Source organism: Trachemys scripta, chromosome 3 (genome assembly GCF_013100865.1).
Source record: "Trachemys scripta elegans isolate TJP31775 chromosome 3, CAS_Tse_1.0, whole genome shotgun sequence".
NCBI classification, from domain to species: Eukaryota; Metazoa; Chordata; order Testudines; family Emydidae; genus Trachemys; species Trachemys scripta.
The window spans coordinates 4,746,671-4,770,066 of record NC_048300.1 but is presented as its reverse complement, the minus strand read 5'-3'; the positions used below and the strand labels follow the sequence as shown (position 1 = coordinate 4,770,066).

The 23,396-nt window shown below is 39.2% G+C and overlaps 1 protein-coding gene across 2 annotated transcripts in view; it reads left to right on the top strand.

Annotated features, from left to right (window-relative positions):
* The window catches only part of SOS1 (SOS Ras/Rac guanine nucleotide exchange factor 1), an 84,431-nt gene that overhangs the window by 19,429 nt on the left and 41,606 nt on the right, over positions 1-23,396 (top strand). The window contains exons 1-8 of one of the 2 annotated variants that reach the window (XM_034764012.1): positions 1,735-1,846; positions 3,575-3,633; positions 4,114-4,245; positions 6,497-6,661; positions 8,886-9,095; positions 11,097-11,240; positions 12,096-12,206; positions 12,299-12,397. In XM_034764012.1, the coding sequence (XP_034619903.1) occupies positions 3,601-3,633; positions 4,114-4,245; positions 6,497-6,661; positions 8,886-9,095; positions 11,097-11,240; positions 12,096-12,206; positions 12,299-12,397 (894 nt within the window). In that variant the 5' untranslated portion in view covers positions 1,735-1,846; positions 3,575-3,600. Of the gene's footprint in view, positions 1-1,720; positions 1,847-3,574; positions 3,634-4,113; positions 4,246-6,496; positions 6,662-8,885; positions 9,096-11,096; positions 11,241-12,095; positions 12,207-12,298; positions 12,398-23,396 lie in introns of those variants that run through there. The other variant, XM_034764011.1, reaches the window with a different exon arrangement.

Here is a 23,396-nt window from a genome sequence, read left to right as displayed (position 1 = left end):
TAGGCTTCTGCTTCTGAGGCAGAATGATGAATGCACGTTTTATGCTTTTTTTTCCTCATAAGATTTAATTCTGCTGTAAGTGCAAATATAAATGCAGCCTTAACTATGGAGCTACTAATGATGCCTCCATAATTTAATCATTTACTGAATGTTGGCATGTTGGGTTGATATTCGGATTAGATAGATTGATGGTTTATGATTTTAGGGAAGGTAGCTTAGGGGTTTGTGGTGATTGGGGTGACTGACAGTGGGTTTTGGAGTTTGGGTTGTGGCGGGATAGTAAATTTGATGGTTTTGCTACTTAGGTAACAACCTTCATAGTCCTACCATCAGCTTCCTTTTGGCACAAATACTTTAACAGTTGTGGTGAATACCCCTAAGAACAATGTTCTTAGGTGTTTTTAAATATATTACTTCTAAGGGTATGTCTGCACTGGCAAACTTACAGCACAGCCGCGGCAGCACTGTGACATGGCAGCGTAGACGCGCTTTATCGCTGGGGAAGAGCTCTCCCAGCAATATATTAAAAAACAAAAACGAGCAGTGGTAGCTTTATCACCAGCAGCGCGTCTCCCAGCGATAAAGTACTGTCTATAATGGCGCTTTTCAGCGCTAAAACTTTTGTCATTCAGGGAGGTGTTTTTTCATACCCCTGAAGGACCAGAGTTTTAGCGCTGAAAGTGGTAATGTAGACACAGCCTAAGACTTTGTACTTTGTGTGCACCTAAACTGTTAAAACCAAGCTATTTGTTAGCTACAGGGGTAGGAAGCAAACATTACATTGCAGTCATGTTTCAGGTAGTACTTTTTAATTACTAAACAGGTATTCCAGAAAATGAAATCTGTAATTTAGCAGGTGGGAGGGGAGTGCAACTTCACTATATTTAGCCACTGGGAATTTATTCCCAGCTATAACTGCAAATCTAAATTTTACCTTTACTGTGTAACATTCACATTTGTAAAATTTGAAGCATTACCAAGTGCAGAGCCGATGAAGTAAAATATTGTAAATATTTTTATTTGGAGATTGGTTCAGAATAATTAAGTATTCAAAACAGTGCAACTGGCATTTAAGGTAGTTTAACTTCAGACAACACTAAAGGAAACTTACTTTCGGTGAAAGCCAAACTCTTTAGGCAAATTGATTAAATTAAGCTTCAAGATTGCTAAATTTTCCTAAAAAGGTGAAACTATTTAAATATAGTGCCTGTACCTTAAAAATTATTTTAATATTTGCATTATGGTAGCTTGCATTGTGTACACACACACACACACACACACACACACACACACACACACACTTCCAGCCTAAAGAGTTTAATCTGCAAGCAATAGATGAAGGGAGGGGGAGAAAAAAATATGCAATGTTTATTTTAAAAAAATATGTATATGCATAGCTGTGTCACAGCCCACTCACTATCAGACAATATCTTGTAGACATTGCAGTAGAACTAAGTCAGCATCAAATGTTGCGTATTGCAAAATGTGTTCACTTAAGTACTGTGGGTTAGATTTGGCACAAATTGGTATAGTTTCTTTGACTTCAATCTGTGAGCTATGCTGATTTATGCCGCATAAAATTCTGGCTCTCTTAGTTTTTAGGTCTGTGGTGTCATGCTCCTGAAATTCTTTTAACTGTAAGTTAACTTCTGTGGAAATAAAAGCATGGAGTCCTCGGGGAAAGTGTGTGAGGTTTAAATCAATTTTCTGTTCAATGTAGGTTCAGGTGCAAGTCCATCCTAAACTTTCCTCAGCTGAAGATGCTTTACAATATGTTGAGGAGTTAATTCTGCAGTTGTTGAATATGCTGTGCCAAGCCCAGCCGAGAAGCTTTCTGGATGTAGAGGTACAGAGAATGTTTATCTGTTCTGTATTTTGGAGCTTTAATTTGGGATGCTGTGGATGAATAGTTTGTTTAATTAGCACTTTAAAATGTCATGAGAAATACATGTATGCAGTGTTGTTGTAGATCTGTTAGTCCCAGGATATTAGAGAGACATGGTGGGTGAAGCAGTATCTTTTATTGGACCAACTTCTGTTAATATGAGAGAGAAGTTTTCATGCTTACAAGTGTCTCTCTAATGAGGGATACAGTAGAACCTCAGAGTTACAAACACCTCAAGAATGAAGATTGTTCATAACTCTGAAATGTTCCATAACATTTTGTTCAGAGTTATGATCTTTCAAAATTTTACAACTGAACATTGACTTAATACAGTTTTGAAACTTTACTATGCAGAAAAAAATGCAGCCTTTAACTATCTTAATTGAAATGAAACAAGCACAGAAACAGTTTCCTTATCTTGTCAAATCTTTTTTATTAAACTTGCCCTTTGTTTTTAGTAGTTTAACACAGTTCTGTACGGTATTTACTTTTGTTGTTGTTGTTGTTGTTGTTGTTGTCTCTGCTGCCTGATTGTGTACATCTGTTTCCAAATGAGATGTGTGATAGGCTGGTCAGGTTGTAACTCTGGTGTTCATAACTCTGAGATTCTACTGTGCATGGCATTATGGAAGTGAAGTGCATGGGAGAAATATGGTACTTATGTGTCTGTCAGTGGCAGACCAAAAGCTGGTTTTATGTCCCAGGTCCTTCCTAACATATCTAGTATTTTAATATCTAGTGTCAGTTTTGTGTGCCAGAGTAATACTGTATGTTGTATAGTGTGTATATCTGAATAAAATGTGTACACACCGTACACTGACTTTATTTCCCTGTTGGAATCATTATTGAGCTCACCCATTGAGCCATGAAATACCATCACTAGCCCTTGCAGGAAGATATCACATGACATTTATAAAGCTGATACAGTAGCCTTTGACAGGTTTCAGAGTGGTAGCCGTGTTAGTCTGTATCAACAAAAACAACAAGGGAGTCCTTGTGGCGCTTTATAGACTAACAAATTTATTTGGGCATATGCTTTTGTGGGCTAAAACCCACTTCATTAGATGCATGGAGTGGAAAATACAGAGGCAGGTATAATAAATACATAGCACATGAAAAAATGAGAGTTGCCTCAGTGGGGGATCAGTGCTGACAAGCCAATTCAATTTAGGTGGAAGTGGGCTCTTCTCAACAGTTGTCAAGAAGTTGTGAATAGTCCCTATGTGCAACCATTAAAGGGCACTCACCTAAGGAATCCTGAGTTCTATTCCAGGTTCTGATTCTGAACATTCCTCTGTTGTCACCAAACAGCTGAGAGCCCCACTGGCAAAAATGTGTCTCATCTCTCCCTTGAGTGGCTGGCCTACATAGAGATTGACTTCTGCTGCTTGCAGTCTCTTCGCTCAAGTGGCAAAAGTCTGTGGTGTAGATCTAACCTTATTGAACCCTGTTGGAGTTGATAAAGTTTGACATGAAGAAATTTCTGATTTTTAGTTTGCTTTTTTAAAAACCTAGAAAATTATACATAAAAAACCTATGTTAATAGGACATTAAGGTTGCAAAGTCAACCACTCAACAATTTGGAAACACCAGACTTAAGCTTGCCCATGAATCTTAATTTGGCTCCCTAGTTGTGTGTGTATAATTATGGTCTTTAATTAAATGATGACAAACTATTTTTTTCCACAGGACCACTGCCTTACTCAGTGCACAGGATGGACTGTGCTCACAGAAAGAACAGCTACTCAGTATTTTATTTTAACCTTTTATTATGCAACGTGTGGCTCCGTGTCTTAGTCACTGCACACTATTCAAACCCTGCTTTGAAGACAGAATTATTAATTTCCTTGAGATCTTTTCTATGGCACTCATCACTGTAGCATCTGAGGGCTTCACATACATTAATAAACTTAACTTCACAACACACCTGTGAGTGTTTCCTAATTGAGTGCTTAAGTTTGCAACCTTAATGTTCTTTGAGTTTAGTTTTTTGTATGCAACATATATTTAGTGTACAACATTTAGGGTATGTATCGCTGTACAGTTTTTAGTATAACTTTAGTTTCTATCTGTACATTAAAACATGGTTGCATCAAAATAAATTATTCCTTTTTAAGGAATTGCTTTTAATCTGCAACAGTGAAGTCTCTATCTAAACAAGAATAATACTTGCTGAATACATTCAGATTATTCACTGAGCCCTTAGTGCTTGTTTTCTGTCTCCTAAGGATCGTGTTCAAAAAAGTTTTCCCCATCCTATTGATAAGTGGGCAATAGCTGATGCCCAGTCTGCTATTGAAAAGAGGAAACGAAGAAATCCATTATCTCTCCCAGTAGAAAAAATCCATCCTTTGTTAAAAGTAAGTATTGAAATCATAATTGATTACCTTGCTACTTAAAATTAGGCAAACCTATCTTTTACAGAACTATATAATGTTAAGGTTGACATTTTCATTCATTGTCTGTATATTGCCTGAAACGTAACCTAAAAGGAATAAAACAAATCTTATAAAGTATCTGGATTTTAGTGTATGTCATGTATCATCATCATTGTAATATTTCTATTTCAGTTAATTGTATGCTTGTTGAATACATTTGGGACTATGATTATACTTCCCAGAAGTTTAAGTTCTTCGAGTGATTCTATATGTGTATTCCACCGGAAATTTCCCCCCCAATGATACCCATCTGGGCAGCTCAAACCGCTGGCACCAGTATAAAGGGCCTAGCCAACCCCGATTTCCCTTAGTTCCTCCTTATCTTACCTTCTGTGACAGTCGCTGGAATGGCTCTTCTTGCTTTTGCAAATACTCACAAGAGAACACAGACTACTAAATTTTATTGTAAATAGTTTAGTGTTTGTTCACTTAGGATTTTACCCCATCTGAGGGTTTCAGTTAATTCCCGATGCCAAGGGATGCCTCAGTCACCAGGCTTCAAGCCCTGTGCTTCCTGAAATAAGGCTATTCCTGTGAGCGACCCACACTCAAGTTGCTTTGAGTGCCTTGGGGAAGCTCTTATTGGGGAGCGTTGCCAAATTTGCAGGGACTTTAAGCCTCGCACGAAGAAAGTGTGAAGCCAGGCTAAATTTTTTTACCATGGTTTTCCTAATTGTATTTATACCCCATCCAAGTTTTCTGTTCATGGCTGTAGTGGCCAGAATTAAAGCTCTTTCAGTCTCTTCACAAAGAATTTCATCTTGGATAACTGTGAGCATCTGTGTTTGTTATCCTCTGACGGGTGTTTCACCACCGGGCAAGCTTCACAAGAACTCAGGCATCCTCAGTGGCATTCCTAGCACAGATCCCCATGCTGGACATTTGTAAAGCAGCAACCTAGTTATCGGTGCACACTTTCTCCTCCCATTACACCATCACCCAGTAGTTTAGAAATTATGCCAAATTTGGGTGAGATGTACTGCAGTCTATGGGTACATAAACTCTGATCCCTCCACCTATTTAACTGCTTGACACTCACCAAGAATGAAATGCACATGGGCAGTCACTCAAAAGAAAAAAGACAGTTATTAACTTTTTTGTAACTCTTGTTCTATGAGATGTGTTGCACATGTCCGTTCTACAACTTGCCCTCCTACCCCTCTACATCGGATTTTCTGGATAGAAGGAACTGAGGGGGCTGAGGGTCAGCTGGGGCCCTTTACTGGCGCCAGCAGAGGGTGCTCATGCCCCACCAAATGAGTACCACTGAGGGGAAAAGTATCAGGGGGTAGCCGTGTTAGTCTGTATCTACAAAAACAACAAAGAGTCTGGTGGCACCTTAAAGACTAACAGATTTATTTGGGCATAAGCTTTCGTGAGTAAAAACCTCACTTCTTCGGATGGTTTTTACTCACGAAAGCTTATGCCCAAATAAATCTGTTAGTCTTTAAGGTGCCACCAGACTCTTTGTTGTTTTTACTGAGGGGAAAATGTCTGGTGTTCTGCCTGGGGTGCACACACATCAAGAGAGGAATGTACATGTGCAACACATCTTGAAAGGTTAGTAACAGTTTTTGAAAAAAAGAAACCCCTAAATACTTGTCTGCCAAAAATTGCAATAGTTTTATTCCAGCTGAGTAATAAAGAGAATTCAGTGCTTTTAGATTGTGTCAATTAGAACTGTACTGCATGTTATGACAACTCTACCAAGCATTTAACATTTCAAAGTCAGTATGAACCATGCAGTGTTACCTGTGATATCACTGGTTTCAGAGTAGCAGCCGTGTTAGTCTGTATCCGCAAAAAGAACAGGAGTACTTGTGGCACCTTAGAGACTAACAAATTTATTAGAGCATAAGCTTTCGTGGGCTACAGCATCCGAAGAAGTGGGCTGTAGCCCACAAAAGCTTATGCTCTAATAAATTTGCTAGTCTCTAAGATGCCACAAGTACTCCTGTTCTTTTTGTGATATCACTGTTATTCCTGTTATACACATAGAGAGAGAGATGTATTTTAGTATTGCTAGTACTAATGGTGGATAGATGTTGACTGTCTAATGACTGTTGCACTAAACATATGATTTCATAGGTTTATTCTAAAATACATAAATTAGTTATTTGACTGGTTGTATAACACATTTAATGATGCACTTTTTTTTTTTTTTTTTTTTTAGGAAGTTTTAGGTTATAAAATTGACCACCAAGTATCTGTTTACATAGTAGCAGTATTAGAATACATTTCTGCAGATATCTTAAAGCTGGTTGGGAATTACGTACGAAATATAAGACATTATGAAATTACAAAACAAGACATTAAAGTGGCAATGTGTGCTGATAAGGTAGGTGGCATAGTTCATAAGTGTCAAAGGAATGGATTTGGGGGGGGGGGGGCAGTATTAATTTTTTAACCAGATCTTGAATAGTGTCTCAAAATCTCCATGTTGAATATTATTCTTAGTTCTTAAATGTATAGTAATGTAGTATTTTGATATGCATCTTCCTATAGAAACCCCCCAGCAGTACATGAACTTCTAAAATTATTGCTATTTTGAGGCTAACAGTGATTTCAATGTAAAGCATTCCTAGGGATGGATTGGTGCAGAGTTTTATTTGGGACACTTCATGCAACCTCAGCATTCCCCAGTGCTCCAGAACACTGTCTTTCTGACTGTGGTCGATGAGCCAAATTCCTTTGGCTTGTTCTCAAGCATTGCTGCATTCTAGCTGCCTTGGACACCTAGTCTCAATCTTTTGACACATTAGAGGGCAAACAATCTGTATTTTTTCCCTTTCAAAAAAGCAAAACAAAAAAGCCCACACAACTTGGAATCAGTCCCTCAAGAGAGGTCAGAGCCTCTAGTTTCATTGAAGTCCACGGAACCTTTTCTTGTGTCCCCTTCTCATTGTTTGCCCTGTCTGTTATTGGCATTACTTGTGTTAATCAGCTCATTGGGGGGTTTTGTTTCTTGTTGCTCCAGTGAATAGTCCCCTGTCTTGCTTCAGCCTTGTATTGACTGCGCCCTCTTCGCTTTCCTTTTAAGGCTAAGGAAGAAACAGATGGGGGAAGTACCTTGTGAGACCTTACTGACCGTTAAGACGCTTAGGGCATGTCATACTACAAGCTTAAGTTGACCTATGTTAGGTTGACTTACAACCACTGCAGTAAGTCCCCGGGGGGACAGCCAGGCTCTAGCTGGAGCCCCCCATCCTACCTGGAGTGACAGCCCAAGCTATGAACGCTTTCTTGTCAATTTCACAGCTCCAGCATGGAGCCCTGACATTGATAAGAATGACAGCCAGTGTAAGTAACCTGCAGTGTTTACACAGACATTGCTTCGCCCTAACTACACCAACATAAGCCCTGTGCCTCTCATGGGGGTGGAGTTATTATCTCGGGGTAGTAGAGCACTTACGTCGGGACAAGGCTGTAGTGTGTACGCTGACATAATTAGGTCAACATACGCTGTCTTATGTTGACCTTATTCTGGAGTGTAGACCAGAGCTTGGTAGTATAGGGCAGCTGTCTCCATCACCGCTGCTTGTAGATACACGTCTGTATGTGGATATTCAGCAGAAGTTTGGGTACCTGCCATATGATTGTGGTAATGATGCTGATTCCTTCGGTTCTTTCTCCTAATCTTCTGCCTCCTTCAGCTGTTGGTGGGACTAGCAAAATGCATTGGCCAAGAAACCGGCCTTAACAGGGTTTGGATTTAAGGGTGCCTCGTACACTACAGTCACACTTCTGAAGAGTTGCAACAACCCCATGCATAAACAGCAGAAACCTCCCAGGTTTCTTAAAGGCTCTGAAGCAAACATCCAACCTCCTGGTATTTGCTCTGAAGGAACAACCTACTAGAGGGGGACTTCTGTGGCTTTGCCTTACTCACCACATCAAACGCAGACATGGCCCATACAGTGTTTCCAGACTTAGCCCAGCCTTATCAGTTAACTCTGAGACATTATAAAGCTGTCAACACTTGCCTATGCTCTGTCATAGGTATGCATTAGTCCAGTATTCCCTCAAGTACCTTCACATTCCTTGTAGGCTGTCCCTTTATGTAATGTAATCCTTACCTTCTGTCCATAAGCATCTTAAGTATGATCAGTCTCAAATAATATAAGCTATATTTCCTTCTTTCTGCTTCCTCCGAACCCCATATGGAGGACAGACAAATTAACCAAATTGCATATTTCCAAGCATTTGTCCACGTGGATCCCACTTGTAGGTGTGTGCACCTCATGTGCATGAACCTGGCCCCCTTCTTCCGTATGGGATACCAAGTGTAAAACAACCAAAACTGCCAGTCAGTTCTTTCTTGTAGCTCTGAGTTAGAATTAGGATGATACATAATTAGTTTTTTGAATTGCTGCTTCTTAATTCAATTTTCTTTTTACCAAATATATTTAACCAATCTTAAGACAACATACAAAGCCTCCCATTAATAGTATTCAACTAGATCTTTTATAACAACTTATTTCCCCTCCCGTCAGTAACTTTTGTATCTAATTTTTGTGTATATTTAAGGAAACCGCTAACTTTCTCCGATTTCATTTACACAGGTGTTGATGGATATGTTCCATCAAGATGTAGAAGATATAAGTGCACTAACTTTATCTGATGAGGAACCCTCCACCTCAGGGGAACAAACCTATTATGATCTAGTCAAGTCATTTATGGCAGAGGTTCGACAGTACATAAGGGAACTAAATCTCATTATAAAAGTTTTTAGAGAGCCTTTTGTCTCCAACTCCAAATTGTTTTCAGCTCATGTAAGTATTATATAGATGTTACAACTGATGCATATCAAACTTATGTTTGCATTAATATAGGTGAGAATTTCTGGGGCCTAACTTTTGTCTAGTGTAACATTCCTATAGTATAGGAAGAACTATCAGAAAGCCATCTGTTTCTCAACACTTGTTGCTCCAGCCCAGAACTGTTGGTGAACAAACAAAATACAGTAGCAGATGTTCTTATTTTGATGCTGCCTCTCACCTACAAAGGCAGCTCTGAAAGAACAGGCTGAGAAAAGGGGTGTGTGCATGCACACATGGTGTAAGGATTGAAATGTAGATAAGAAAGGAGAGGCAGCATAGGAACGTATTATAGCTCATCCTGTAATAAATGATAAGGCATTAGGAGGATGTTTTCCTCCCTCCCAGCCCAGAAGTCTAGAACCCAGAATATAGAATTGTAGAGCAGGGTGGGCTGAGTGTCCTATACCATGCCTCATTATATTCCCCTTGCACTTCTCTGGCATCCTAGAAAGCCAATTTAGTGCATTGGGAACTATTGTACTGACATGGGGGTTGAAGGAAGTTTCTCCTGTACCATTTCTCAACCCACTTGTACTGCTATAGACTGCATTTTAAAAAGCAAAAACAACAACATTGAAATGCATATTAAGACCTATCACTATGTAGGTGCTGAAGTGCCTTGAAAATATAAACAGGGGCAGTATTGTGGAGATATTCAAGGACTTAAAATTGGGACCCCGGGTCACTTACTCTGCCACTGGGTTGTGTGACGTTCTGCAAGTAACTTAACCTTTGTTCCTCAGGTTCCTTTTATATTTATATATATTTTTTAAGTGTGTGGGAAAGAATAAAAATATTTATTGATCTTTGTAAGTAGAAGGGGAAAGTGTTTGTTTGTAAAACACTTAAGAGCCTCTTATGAAAGATTCTACATAAATGCAAAGATTTAAGACCGTTGAGGATGATCAAAACTTATGCTTCAGGTCATAAACTGACCATGTTTGAGGAACCAGAAGAATATTCTTCCTCTTTGTTTGGCATTGCATAATTAAATAAAATTGCATCATTGGCTAAATGCATTACTGGGTAGAAGTTTGAGGTGTGCAGAGTTTGCAATTTTTTTGGACAGCAAGTGCTGCCTGTTTTTGCAATTTTGTATTACATAGGCCAGTAGTCTGTCCTGGTATGGGAATTGGAATTTCTGTTTTCCTGTCAGTGCCATGCACTTTCTTAGCTACATGAGATCTCTCTCTGCATGCTAGAGCTTTATGTAGTTGAACTGTATTTCTGCTTCCACTAAATCTTTCCTCCACCCATTCTTTCTATAAGGGTACTGAGCTGTAGGGTGAAATTCTGACTCCACTGAAGTCAGTGGCAGTTCTGCCATTGACTTCATTGGGGCCAGGATTTTACTCATAGTGTACAAAGTTGGGTATGTGCAGTAGATCCTGAGCTGCTGAAAACTGGATTACTTAAGAGTAAAAAAGCTGAAAAGTTTGGGTCACCTCTCCCCAGGTTCATCTTTATTCTCTGCTAGACTTTGGGTTTCACCAGTGGGTTCAGAACACAAATTGGGCAATTGCATGGTATTATGATTTGTGTGTAATACTGTGTATGCTGCATAGCGCAGGTTAACATGTGGGTCATTACTATTCTTAATTCAAATTTTGAAATGGAAACCAAAAGGCAACACTTGTGGGGAAACACTGAAGAGTTTGATTCTATGAAAGAAATAGCCCTATTTGCTAACTTCAGGTTAAGATGAGTAACTTAAGTTCTCTGTTTCATGTTTGGAAGAAAAATAATGGGAGAAGAGTCAGTAATTAATCACCTGTCCGTTACCTACAATATTTATAACCTTGCTTTAGCTGAGAAACTAATCAGTGTTTGTTCAATATTATAACTGATTAAGTAGCTTGCTTTGTGTGCCATATATTTTGTCTTACGGATTTAATTTCTCTTTCTTATTCACCATTGATATTTATTGTCTGATGGTTCCATTTCTTCCTTCAGGATGTGGAAAATATATTTAGTCGTATATCAGATATTCACGAACTTAGTGTGAAGCTATTGGGCCACATTGAAGACACCGTAGAAATGACGGATGAAGGCAGTCCCCACCCTTTAGTAGGCAGTTGTTTTGAAGACCTAGCAGAGGTAAGTAAGAACAGTAAAGTTTGTTTTTATAATATATATTTTATTTTTGTTATACACCTTGTATGTCCTAAATAACTGGAATAATTGGGGAAAAAATGTTTTTTGGTAGTTCAGTATGTCTTTGTTTCAACTGTCTTGGCTGCCTACATTGACATCTACTTTCTTCAAAGAAACAGTCATCACAGGGCAGATTTTCCCAGGCGCTCAAGATTTAACCTGCTGACCTACCCTTGATTCTGAGACTGCAGACTAGTTTGTGTCACAGAAAGGCTGTGGGACCAGTTTCTTCCACTCATAATTCCAAAGTGTGTGTTGGCAGTTTTTGGAGGGGGGGGTTCCCTGCTAAGGGATTTGCCCCTTGGTTGCACAGGTCTTTGGGACATTTTTGAAGGGCTTTGACCATTTGAGCTGCATGAGCATCCCCTCATGCCACCATATTTTCAGGCCCAGAGACTATATAAGGGAAGAGTGGCACCCAACTATCCGAATTCCTCCTTATTGCCAGTGCATGCAGGTGGAGGGACAAGGTGCTGGCAGAAATGAAATGAACAAGAGCTTTAAGGTTTAGAAGTATCAAACTTGGCCTTTAGAGACTGAAATCAAAATGGGTTTGTCTGAGACCCTGTTTCTGCAAAGACTTGAGCATGAGTTTAACTTTACACACTGATAACTAAATGCATGAGGTTAAGCATGTGCCTAAATCTTCTCAGGATTTGGGCCTAAATTTTTATAAATTGCTTACTGATAAAATTATAGGTAAAGTTTTCTCCTGTGTAATATACTTCATATTTTTACCAATAACATGAAGCTTTGATACTAACCTATTTTAAAAATTTACTTTGTATTTCTTCTTAGGAACTGGCATTTGATCCATATGAATCATACGCTCAAGATATTTTGCGACCTGCTTTTCATGATCACTTTCTTAGTCAGTTATCAAAGCCTGGAGCAGCATTCTATTTACAGGTACAATATCTTTTTTAATGTTTTTAAGAATATACCATTGTGTTACAACAACACATCTATTGTTTTAAGATTAAGACCATTTTTGTTTCCAGTCAATAGGAGAAGGTTTTAAAGAAGCTGTTCAATATGTTCTACCGAGGCTGCTGCTTGCTCCCGTTTATCACTGTCTTCACTATTTTGAACTTTTAAAGGTAAGTAAAAAATGATATTGCTCATCTAAAATGTTTGGTTTCATATTAATATTTCTCAATTTTAGTTATATCAGAACTATCTATGTTCTCAGTAAGGCATCTTAGTAGACTAACAGAATTTTTTAATAATAGAAATGGAATGATGAATCTGGTGTAATGAAATGTAAATTCTGTGCCATTGTAGATTTGTGTATGTAACGAATACGAGTCCATATTTTTATCTATATTGTGTAGCAACGAACATCTGGGGGGGTTTTTTGTATTGAGTAATATTGTAATGATATTCTTTTGGTGTATTGAAAATGGATCCCTCAAATAGAAAAAGGAATTTTACTTCCTAGTTTATTTTGTTTTTATATTTTAGGAATAAAGCTAAGCCTGGGTGAACAGTGTAAGACAGGGTAATGATCAGTGAAAATGTGGCTGCATTTCTTAACTGGAAAACCTGAAAAAAAATACATGTATATCTGGAGTTTTCTAAAGTTGATGAGAGTTTTTTTTTTGTTTGTTTGTTTTTTTTTTTTTGTTTTTTTTTTAAGTAATTGTAACACTGGTTTCTGGGTGAGAACAGAACTCCAGTGAAATTCTCTTTCAACGTTAACTTTTTTTGCTCCTTTGAGTAGCCTCTGCACATTCTCACTCATGGTATGTACTGATGATGCAGCTTGGATCCTGAGGTGTATTGTCAGTGCATCCAGACTGCATTGTTGGTGTATCCCATAAGTGGGAATGTGCAGCATTCATCTTGTAGAATTTAGTTTACAGGTGAGTCATCTTCATTAATCAGGTTTTTTCCTGGGTGTTTTGTGTGATGTGATGGACTATCAGTGGTTGAATTGTAAAGATCTTATAATTTTAAAGTACTGTAACTGAACAGTCCAAAGTAAAGGGGCCAAGTCTTTTGATTTAACAAATCAGACATCTTTATTAAACAATAATCTTTAACAAATAGAATACTTTGCTTAAGTTGTTTCTCCCAAAATTAAATTTTACTTTAGAGGGAATTTTTAGAGCTGGGGGGGGGGGGGGGGGAATTGCTCTCTCAGAAAAAAAAATATGACATCCTGGAGAAATTCAAATGAGAATGGAAAAAATCCTCTGTCTCTTGGTTGGCAACAACATATTGTGTTCTGGAAGCTCAGTGTCAAAAGATTTGAGTTGCTTATAATTTTGGTTATACATGACAATATTTTAACTCAAATTTTTATGGGGGGTTGGGGGAGGTCACATCAAATAGTTTCTTTATTAAAACATGAAACCGAATGAAGACCCAGCATTTTTATATACACTTAACTGTAAAGAACACTGAATTATCTGAAATATAAAAGATTATATTACACGAATTAGAGTCCAGGATTGCAATGGTTGCAGACAAATTAGTCTCAGTAACGAAAAGTCTGATTGCCACAAATAGTGTTTCATGTTCATATCTTCTTTTAGCCACAGATGTCAACTAGTACAAGTGATACTTTACATAATGAACAACATTTATTTTTCATAATTCTCATAGAGCATTTAAGCAAATTGCACTAGCAATGTCTTGAGGCTATATTGCATCTTTTATGGAATACCTGTGCTTTGGTTTTAAACATCCATCTGCGAGTTTGACTTCTGTGTGATTTGAAGATAGCTGTTGAAAAGAATCTCTTGCAATTTCTTGTTGAATATATAGATGAGCAAAAAAAAAAACATAACTTGTACACAGTGACAGTTATAGTTCAAAGCACAGGTGCATTACAGTTATCACATTTAAAAAAAACTGAAGAGAATTGAAATCTGATGGACAGTACATCAGGAATATACAAATATTATCCATTCTTCTTCAAGTGATTGCTCATGTCATTCAACTTAGGCGTGTGTGCTCGTCACATGCACTGGTGCTGGAAGTTTTCCCCTCAGCAGTATCTATAGGGGACCGACTGCGGCGCCCTCTGGAGTGGTGCGTACATGCCGCAATATATAGGACACTGCCGGTTCTCTCTCCTCTCTCTCTCCCCCTCCACCACACACACACACACACACACACACACACACACACACACACACACACACACACCCCTACCTACCTCTCGGTCCTTCTTGCCGCCAGTGATGGTGCTGGAACTGATGCTGCTTCAGTTAGAGCTGTAGCTGCTCGTTCATACAAACTAGTTATTTCCTGTTTATACTGTATATAGTTTTTTTTAATGTTTATAAATCCCTTAGCTATAGTTAGAGACTTTGTAGGTTCCGAACGGGACTTTGTCTCAGGACGGGGCATGCCCCGATCCCCGGGCTTTAAGCTCTGTGATCGCTGCAAGAGGCCCATGCCCATTAGTGATCTACATAGCAGTTATCTGTGTTGCTTGGGCAAAGGATGTATTAGTGAGAAGTGCAAAATTTGCAAGTCCTTCAAGCCAAGAACTAAGAAGGAGCGTGATATCCATTTAAGAGCGCTTCTTATGGAGTCGACCAGCACCCCGGCACTGGAGCAATGCTCTGACTTGGCACCGAGTATCGTGACCTTGCTGCGTAGCACCCCACCGGGACCGTCCACTAGCCAGTACCAGTCCCCATCCATGGCTCCCACCACGAAGCCCAAGAAGTCGGGACGAGGCTGGTCTCCATCCTCCCGCAAGGGAAAGGATAAGACTGGGTGTGAGCAGTCTTCACCCACATTGGGATCTTGGGTCCAAGCTCTGGGGGAGCGATGTAGCAGGCTCACAAGCCCGCCCTTTGAGCCTTTGCTCTCGTATTCCCTGTCTCACCATCATGGAAGGTAGCTTTTCTAGTGGCAGTGACATCGGCAAGGCAAGCCGCCAAGCTGCAAGGGGAGTTGTGGGTGTGTGGGAAAGGTACAAGAATCAATTGTTTGTGAAGAATTCCTGTTTGCTGTAAGTAGTTAATATAAAATTAAAGGAGACCGAGTTGGCTTGTATTCATGTGAATGGTGCTATAAAAGGTGGAGCTGCATAATACTGTCCATAAACAGTTCTGTCATGTTGTCAAAAGAAACGGTTTATAAGATTTATAGATGTAGGGTACCATATCGCTGTCTTGGTTAGGGTAGATGCATAATACTTTTGTACTGCTAGTTGTCTTTTTGTAAAATAACTTTTAGGAAAACTCACCTGAAAATTTCCTTTTGCTTAGAGCAATTTGCAAATCTTCCCTGCACAGAAGACCACAATATGTGAAAGAGTAGTATGTATAGTCTCTGAGATAAGTATCTTCTCTATCATGCATTCTAAAGCTTCAGTAACTTCAATTGGTTTAAGTTCCAATGTATATAATACTGCAAGTGTTCTGATACAGGGAGTGCAATATTGGACATTCCTTGCCTGAAAAAAAATCTTGCTAATCTCTATTAGTAATGTGTGTAAACTTAAGTTTTGTGACTTGATGGGAATTGCTGTGTTTTCGCAAATATCTGTAGTTGTTGGAATTTTACATGTACCTGTGTAATTGGTTGATTGTCCGGTATACTCTCAATTCACAATCACTTCAGTTGATCTCTTCTAGTATCACTAGAAATGAAGGACAGATCCCAAAGATCCATTCCCAAAGCCTTGTTTAATATCTGAATTTCATCTTAAAATGATTCTCCAGTCTTTGCAGAGTTGTAACTTAGTTTTTAGTCAATGTGGAAACATCATCTTAATTTCAAATAATTTTTCCTGAATCTCTTGCACTGTCTTAAGTCGTGTTTAAATCCTTGTGATGCAACAAGGGCATCAAAGGTAGGAATGTTACTTTTTTCCTTTTCCAGAATGAAAGTATTAAATTTATTACATGCTGCTGGAGCTCTGCTGGCATACAACTATGGAATTGTATCAGTTACACTATTTGTATATTTATGCTGCGCCCATACAACTATCTGTTATATAGGGAAGGGAATGATTCTGGTTTTAATTTGGAAATGGCTGAGGAATCAATGCTGACAATCGGTGCTGAAAAATTTTACAGAATTCTGTCTCTCTAGATCATCATTTTAATGGTCGTGACATTGTGATGAAAGTTTGTCCATAAGCTCTTGCATTCAATATAACACTGTCATTGTTAGGTCATTAGTTTGTAAGGAGGTAGAAGCTACGATAGTGTTTGTTGCCTCTTTTAAATAAATATGTCAAGGCTTCATGCCTAATTCTCATGATTTATGTACAACATATTTCTTGAAACTTGTTGCTGGGGTTTTCTTTACATCAGGTAATTTATATCGTCTATCTTGCTGCTTTCTGTATGTTTATAGGCTCTTACGCATATTATTATATTTCAAAATAAAAATACTTAGATGACATTTTTATATACACACACGTAATATAAAAATACTTAAATACTAATTGGAGGGGAGAATGGATTTCCACTTACTACCTATTAATAAGAGAATGGAGTAAAGAAGTAAAATAACTAACTATACAACAGACACAGGATAGTCTGTCAGGAAATAAAGAGCGGATATATCAGGAAATAAAGTATATGCAGTGGATGTACTTCGGTATTGGCTTTGAATGTTATTAGATCAGTGTAAATTTGTTGTTGTGAATTGAAGTAATATGCCTTCAATGATTATTGCAATAATCCAATAATTCTCTTGATTAAAATGTAATCTATTTAATATTTAATCTGAAACTGACAGTTCACGTTAACTTTCTATATTGAAATTCAACTTTCTATCTCTGTAGAGCAGGGGTGGCCAACCTCCGAAGGCACATGCGGCTCTTCAGAAGTTAATATGTGGCTCCTTGTATAGGCACCAACTCTGGGGCTGGAGCTACAGGTGCCAATTTTCCAATGGGCCATGGGGTTTTCACTGCTCAACCCCTGGCTCTGCCCCAGGCCCTGCCCCCCCCCCCCCCCCCCCCCCCCCCCAAAGCCTGCTGTGCCCTCCCTCTCCCTCCCAGAGTCTCCTGTATGCCACAAAACAGCTGGAGGTGCGGGGATGAAGGGGGAGGTGCTGATCGGCGGCTCTTTGGCAATGCACATTGGTAAATTCTGGCTCCTTCTCAGGCTCAGGTTGGCCACCCTGATATAGAGTCTACTATACTCACTGGTAAGAGTACAGGGGAGTCGCATCTTACGCTGGGGTTAGGTTCTGAAGTCAGTGTGTAAGGTGAAAATCGCGTATAATCAAATGCTCATCGAGTGGAATGGCAGGCGGAATCGCCCGCACTACAGGTACAGTATTAAAATTGTTAATTTTCTCTCTTTTGTTTTGTTTTGTTTTGCTGAGTGTGTATAGTTAAAACGGCGCAAGTTAAATGCACCTATGATGCGACTCCACTGTACAAAGGACATTGTTTCAGAGAGCATTTGTAACATGTCCTTTTGTCTAGTCACATTGTGGAAAGCAAAATGCTGGTAGTGGTAAATGTGGCAGGTGCTGAAAAGGATAGTTTTGTTTGTTTTTGTGTTGTTTTTTTTTTTTTTTTTTTTTTTTTTTTCAGGTTCTTAGCAAACTAAAATGGGCCAGAATTGGCTGCTTGTCAGAACTTGAATTTCTTTCCCATGGTGTCTTATTCTGGAAGATCACCTCAATTGTTGTATAATTCTAGTAAGATTTCTTAATATGTTTAAGTAAACAGTACAAAAAAGATTGAGTGAATTATGTTTGCAGTATTGTGAAGAATACAAAATTTAGTACTGTGATAAGCCTGAAAAATCACCGAAGGAATGTGTACACTACAAACACTGCAGTGGCATAGCTAGATACTTACTACATTGATGGAAGGATGTGGGTGTGTTTTTTGTTTTTTTTTTTTTGTTTTGGTTTTTTTGCGATATTAAATGCACCCCTTTGAGAGGCAGTGGCTAAGTCAATAGAAGAATTCTTCTGTCAACCTAGATGTATCTACAGTGGGGCTTAGCTTGACCTAACTGTATTGCCCAGGGCACAAAATTTTTCACAGCCCCAGGCAATGTCAATCTAGGTTGATCTAATTTTTAGGTGTAGACCAGACCGAAGTTATTACAGGGGGAATTGGTAATGAACCTTATGCTTACATTGCCTAACATTTTCCTCTATAAAGAACTCTCAAGACCTTTCTATTGTTTGAGGTGAACTTTTGATGTTTGACATGAGGGCATGCCATTAGGCTAGGGAAGTGCCTTTTCTTTGTCCCATGAAATTGTGTTCAGCTTTTGCTGGGTTACAGGCTGTGTAGAAAATGCCTTCTTTTGCTTGCGTTCCTCAGGAAAATGTTGGCAGCGTGCTCGTAGCTCAAGCCAGGCTCATGCTGTTGCTGCTATTACAACAGCAGACGTACTGGGAACTCCTAGGAGCTGTTAAAGCAGCTGGAGAGGGGAAGGTGAAGAGCTGAGGTCCCCATACCTGGACATGGCTCATGGTCCCAGTGTCCCATGAGGTGGGAACCAGGCTGGGCTCTGCCTTCCCCCTCACCCACCCACAGATTCAGCAAACATCCCCAGTGACCCACTTCCTGGGTCCTTTTCTAGGGGCACCGTGAGCAGCAGGAGCTCCCTCAATTTCAGGGGGATGGGAAAGCCAGACCAGCTGGGCTAGCCCTTCAACCACTCCCCAAGCAGGTAGATCCACCCTGAATAACCACCTTTTGCTGCTGCATGTTAATGAAGTTAATTCTGCAGCTCAAGGGGTTGCAGTCTGTGCTTCACTGCTGAAAGGCTCAGGGTTAAACACTGCATGATAGGGGCTTGTTACAGTTGCACACAAAAACAAATTATATTACCTTTTTCCTTCTTAACTAAAAACTTAGGAAATTATGTAGGAAAAAAACCTAAATTAAAGATCATTATTTAGGTTGCAAAGTCAAGCACTTGAAAGTTCGGAAATGTCAGCTTTGGTTGCCTGTGCAACCTTAATTTGACCCCTTGTGCATATGCATTATGGTAGTCTTTATCTGCATGATCATATGCTATCTTTTCCACAGTACTCTGCCTCGTTCAGTGCACAGGAAAGATGCACAAGAGAGGCAGAACTTAGCTTGCACAGACAACCCTAAATCTAGTATTTCCTAATTTACGGATGCTTGACTGGAAACCTAAGTGTTCTTTTAACGTAGCTTGTTTGTTTTTATGTATGTATATAATAAAAATGTACATTTAGCTTCTAATAGGTGGAATGTCCTGTTATCAGAATGGTTTCTCCCATCACCCCAACTACAGCAGCATGACAGGGCTGTATAACACTGTTTTGAATTTACAGAAAATGTGGCTCTGCTAACATTTTAAACGGTCTCCCCAATGAAGACATCTGGAAAGATATAATCAACTTAGAAATAGGAGTAATCTAGCAGGTCATACACGTTGCTTCTATTGGCTGAGCTCATTGCACAACCCAGGTGTCATAAACATACAGCTAAGGGTAGCATAAAATCCCTCCTTTACCTGTAAAGGGTTAAAATGCTCAAATAATCTGGTTGGCACCTGACCAAAAGGACCAATAAGGGAAGAAGATACTTTCAAATCTGTGGGGGAAGGTTTTGTTTGTGCTGTCTTTGTCGTTCTCTCTTGGACAGAGAGATACCAGGGCAGGAAAAAAAAACCTCCTAAAACCCTACCTGAAGTAAGCATCTAAGATTACAAAAATTGTAAGTAATAGCAAGGAAATGCGTCAGATTATCTTTTGTTTTAGCTTGTGAATTTTCCCTATGCTAAGAGATCATTTTATTCCTGTTTTTTAACTGGGAAGCAGAATCAGAGGGGAATCCTCTGGGTTTTAAATCTTTTTATTTACTCTGTAAAGTTATCTTCCATCCTGATTTTGCAGATGTGATTTTTACCCCCCCTTTTTTTTTTTTTTTTTTTTTTTTTTTTAATAAAATTCTTCTTTTAAGAACCTGATTGATTTTCAGTGTCCTAAAAACCAGGGATTTGGTCTGTGCTCACTTTAACCTAGCGGTTGGTATATTATTCTCAAACCACCACCACCACCCCCCAGAAAGGGGGTGAAGGGGAAGATAGGGCTCCAAGTGGCCCCTCCCTGAATGTTTGTTTATATCACCTGGTGGTGGCAGCAATACCGTCCAAGGAAAGGAATTTGTGCCTTGGGGAAGTTTTAACCTAAGCTGGTGGAATATAAGCTTAGGGGGTCTTTCATGTGGGTCCCCACATCTGTACCCTAGAGTTCAGAGTGGGGAGGGAACCCTGACACCAGGGGCTCCTTGAATCCCTCCACATCCTCCTTCCCCCAACAAGGTTTCCACAGCCCGCATCTCCTCTATGCCAAGGGGTCTGTGGTCCCCTTTCCCCTCATGCCAGTTCCACCATTCTCTTCCTGCCTCCCCATGCCAAGGGTTCTGTGTGCTCCCATTCCCCCCCACCATTCTTATTCATTCTTATTCTCTTTTATCTGTTTCTTTTCTTTCTCTTTCAGGGTTGTCAACATTTTTAAACTGTATTGGGAGGATGGGCAGAGCTAAGGTGAGGGTTATTGTAAAACTGGAAGGTGATAATGGCTGCCATCAACTGGTTCTTTGCTCCTATAGACAGTTATAGAGGTGGCTGAAGCTGGTAGTTCTGCAAACCCATTCTGTGTCTCCCATTTCCCCCTTTGGCTTTTCCAGTTGTCACCAAAATTAATAGGGTTTTGCCTGTTAATGTTTGGTACACTCCCTGAAAATGTTGGAATTGATTGGACGCGGCATTCAGAAGTTACCATGTAACACATCCAAATGCAGAAATACCATCAAGTTGAGTGCAAGGCCTCACAACTCTGCCAATAAAATTCAGACTCCATGCTGAATTATGTTGAAACTGTTAAGGTGAATTTTATTACAAATTGGAATTATATAAGAAAAAGGAAAGACTGTTTTAAATCAACATTACTTTACTGTGATGGAGAATTCTTGGGAAGAAAATGGATGTCCTCAATCCCAAATGTGAAAGCAAATAGGTAAATATTTTTTGTAATATTTCAAATATAGATGAAACAATGCATGTTACCAGTCTAGTTAATGAAAAATTGTAAAATAAAATGTTCACCTATATTCTGCAGTGCTGCTCCATCTGAGGAGGAAAAAACTGGATGACTCCGAGGAGGAGGAGAGGACTCACAAGAGCATGGAGGGCCAAGGAAGAGAACTGGTGCAGGCTTCTACATTTGTTCCAGAAAGATAATGCAGCTGCTGTGGAAGAGAAAGCAGCAAGTGTGGAAGGAAATTATGAATCCGAAGTTAGGCAGGAAGGTGTAAAGAAGATGGATTTTATTATTTACAGGAGCTTCTCCAAATGTGCAAGTGGCAACATATGCAGCTCCTCAGTGGTGGACTCTTGCACATACAAAATCTGTACGAAGACTCTGCTCGTAGCCTTTTGAATCTACTGCAGACTAACAGTTTTTGTAGATGGTTCAAGAGTCACTTTTACTGCCAAAGTTGACTGATATATTTGCAAACAATGCTATTTTCATCTGTTTCTTGTAGGGTTAGATTACATCTGTATGTGTTGAAATAGTAATGTTTTTAAAGTACATATTTTGGCACCTGTTTGGATATTTAAACAGTAATATTTGAATATACCTTTTAGTTTAAGAAATTATAAATGTTTAATAAAATTGAATTATGCATCTAATTGAGTTTTTTTCAATTTCTAACGTGGGGAAAATCCTTCATTCTGAAGTAGCAGCAGTTTAAAAAAATACAAGAGTTCCTGGAATATGGGTTCTTCCAACAGTGGGGGTCACAACCATTTTTTAAATTTTTTTTTTATAGCTAGATGAGAGAGGGGTGTCTGGAAATGTTGTTACATTGGACAATGGTATGGAAAAAATTTTGAGAATTGCTCACCTAGCCAACGTCATCCTCAGGTTTGACATACTTTAAATCTGCGTGAAAGTTGTGTAGCGCTTAGAGTATCAAGTCATAAACTGCTAATGAACTGGCAAATGTTAGAGTAAAACTTACTGGATATATGAATTTTTTTAATTTCATTTTTGTCGTGTTGCCACTTTAGTTTTATCAAATGTGAATTTTGAAGGACCCAAAAATGTCATGCCATATCTGAATTCTGTGATTTACTAGGGAAAGCAAACTTCAGTGGATCTTTTTCTCCTGCTTATATTGGAGCAGCATGTATTATCTTTACTAGGCATCAGGTTTGGTTTTTTTCCCCCCTAATTTAATTATCCTGGGTTTTGGTATATAATGCCATGTTCACACAAGGAAAGACTATGTAACACAATGAATGTAATTTAATTTAAAGGTCTAGAATTAAGTGAGTCAGTGTAGCCCATGAAAAATAATCTGTAATAATCTCTTAAAGTGTAGTTCTTTTTATTTGTATAAGTATTATGTTAACATCTATTACGAAATTGAGAACCTTGCTGTAACGTAAATCTAAACTGACCTATTAAACTCAGATGTGTATTTGTGTTGTAGTGAATTTATAATTAGTTCAGAGTATTGGGGAAAAAAATGAAGTTCAAAGGTCTTGCTAAATGCTGTTATCAAAGCTCTGAATGTGACATACTTCCTGTGATAGCCATGCATCCTGATTTATGCAGCACTTGGCTGCCTCCTAAGTCCAACAGCGGCTTCACAACTGGATGGGGGTGTCAGCTATTTCCGGATGTGTTATGCTCCCAGACCTACTTATTAGCTGCTTCAGGCAGCTTGTGTTGATGGGGCCTAGGAACTGGAGAGTCTTTTGGGTCTTGGAGACAGACTTACTCCTAGCCTATTACTTTCTTGGTGCACAGAGAGGCTGTGCAGATTGCAGAATCCACAACAGGGGCAGGGGTGGACTCCATGAGATATTGGTCCTTCAAGGTCTTTAGGTATTCTGTGGCATAGATGTCTTCAGTGTGGTCCACTAAACCAGGGATTCAGTGGCCCACCACCTCTTCTGGCTCCTCATAACGCCCAAGGCACCATTGTTTCTGACTAGCACCCAGTGCATTTGAGCACCTGATCCGTCAATATGTCTCCCTCTGGCACAATGTGCTGTAGATGCTCCAACTGCATGGTGGGGTGCTAGCTTAGTATCCAGACCCATGGAACTTCTTTTGGATATTGTTTAGTGTATTGATCGGGCATGTGGAAGCACT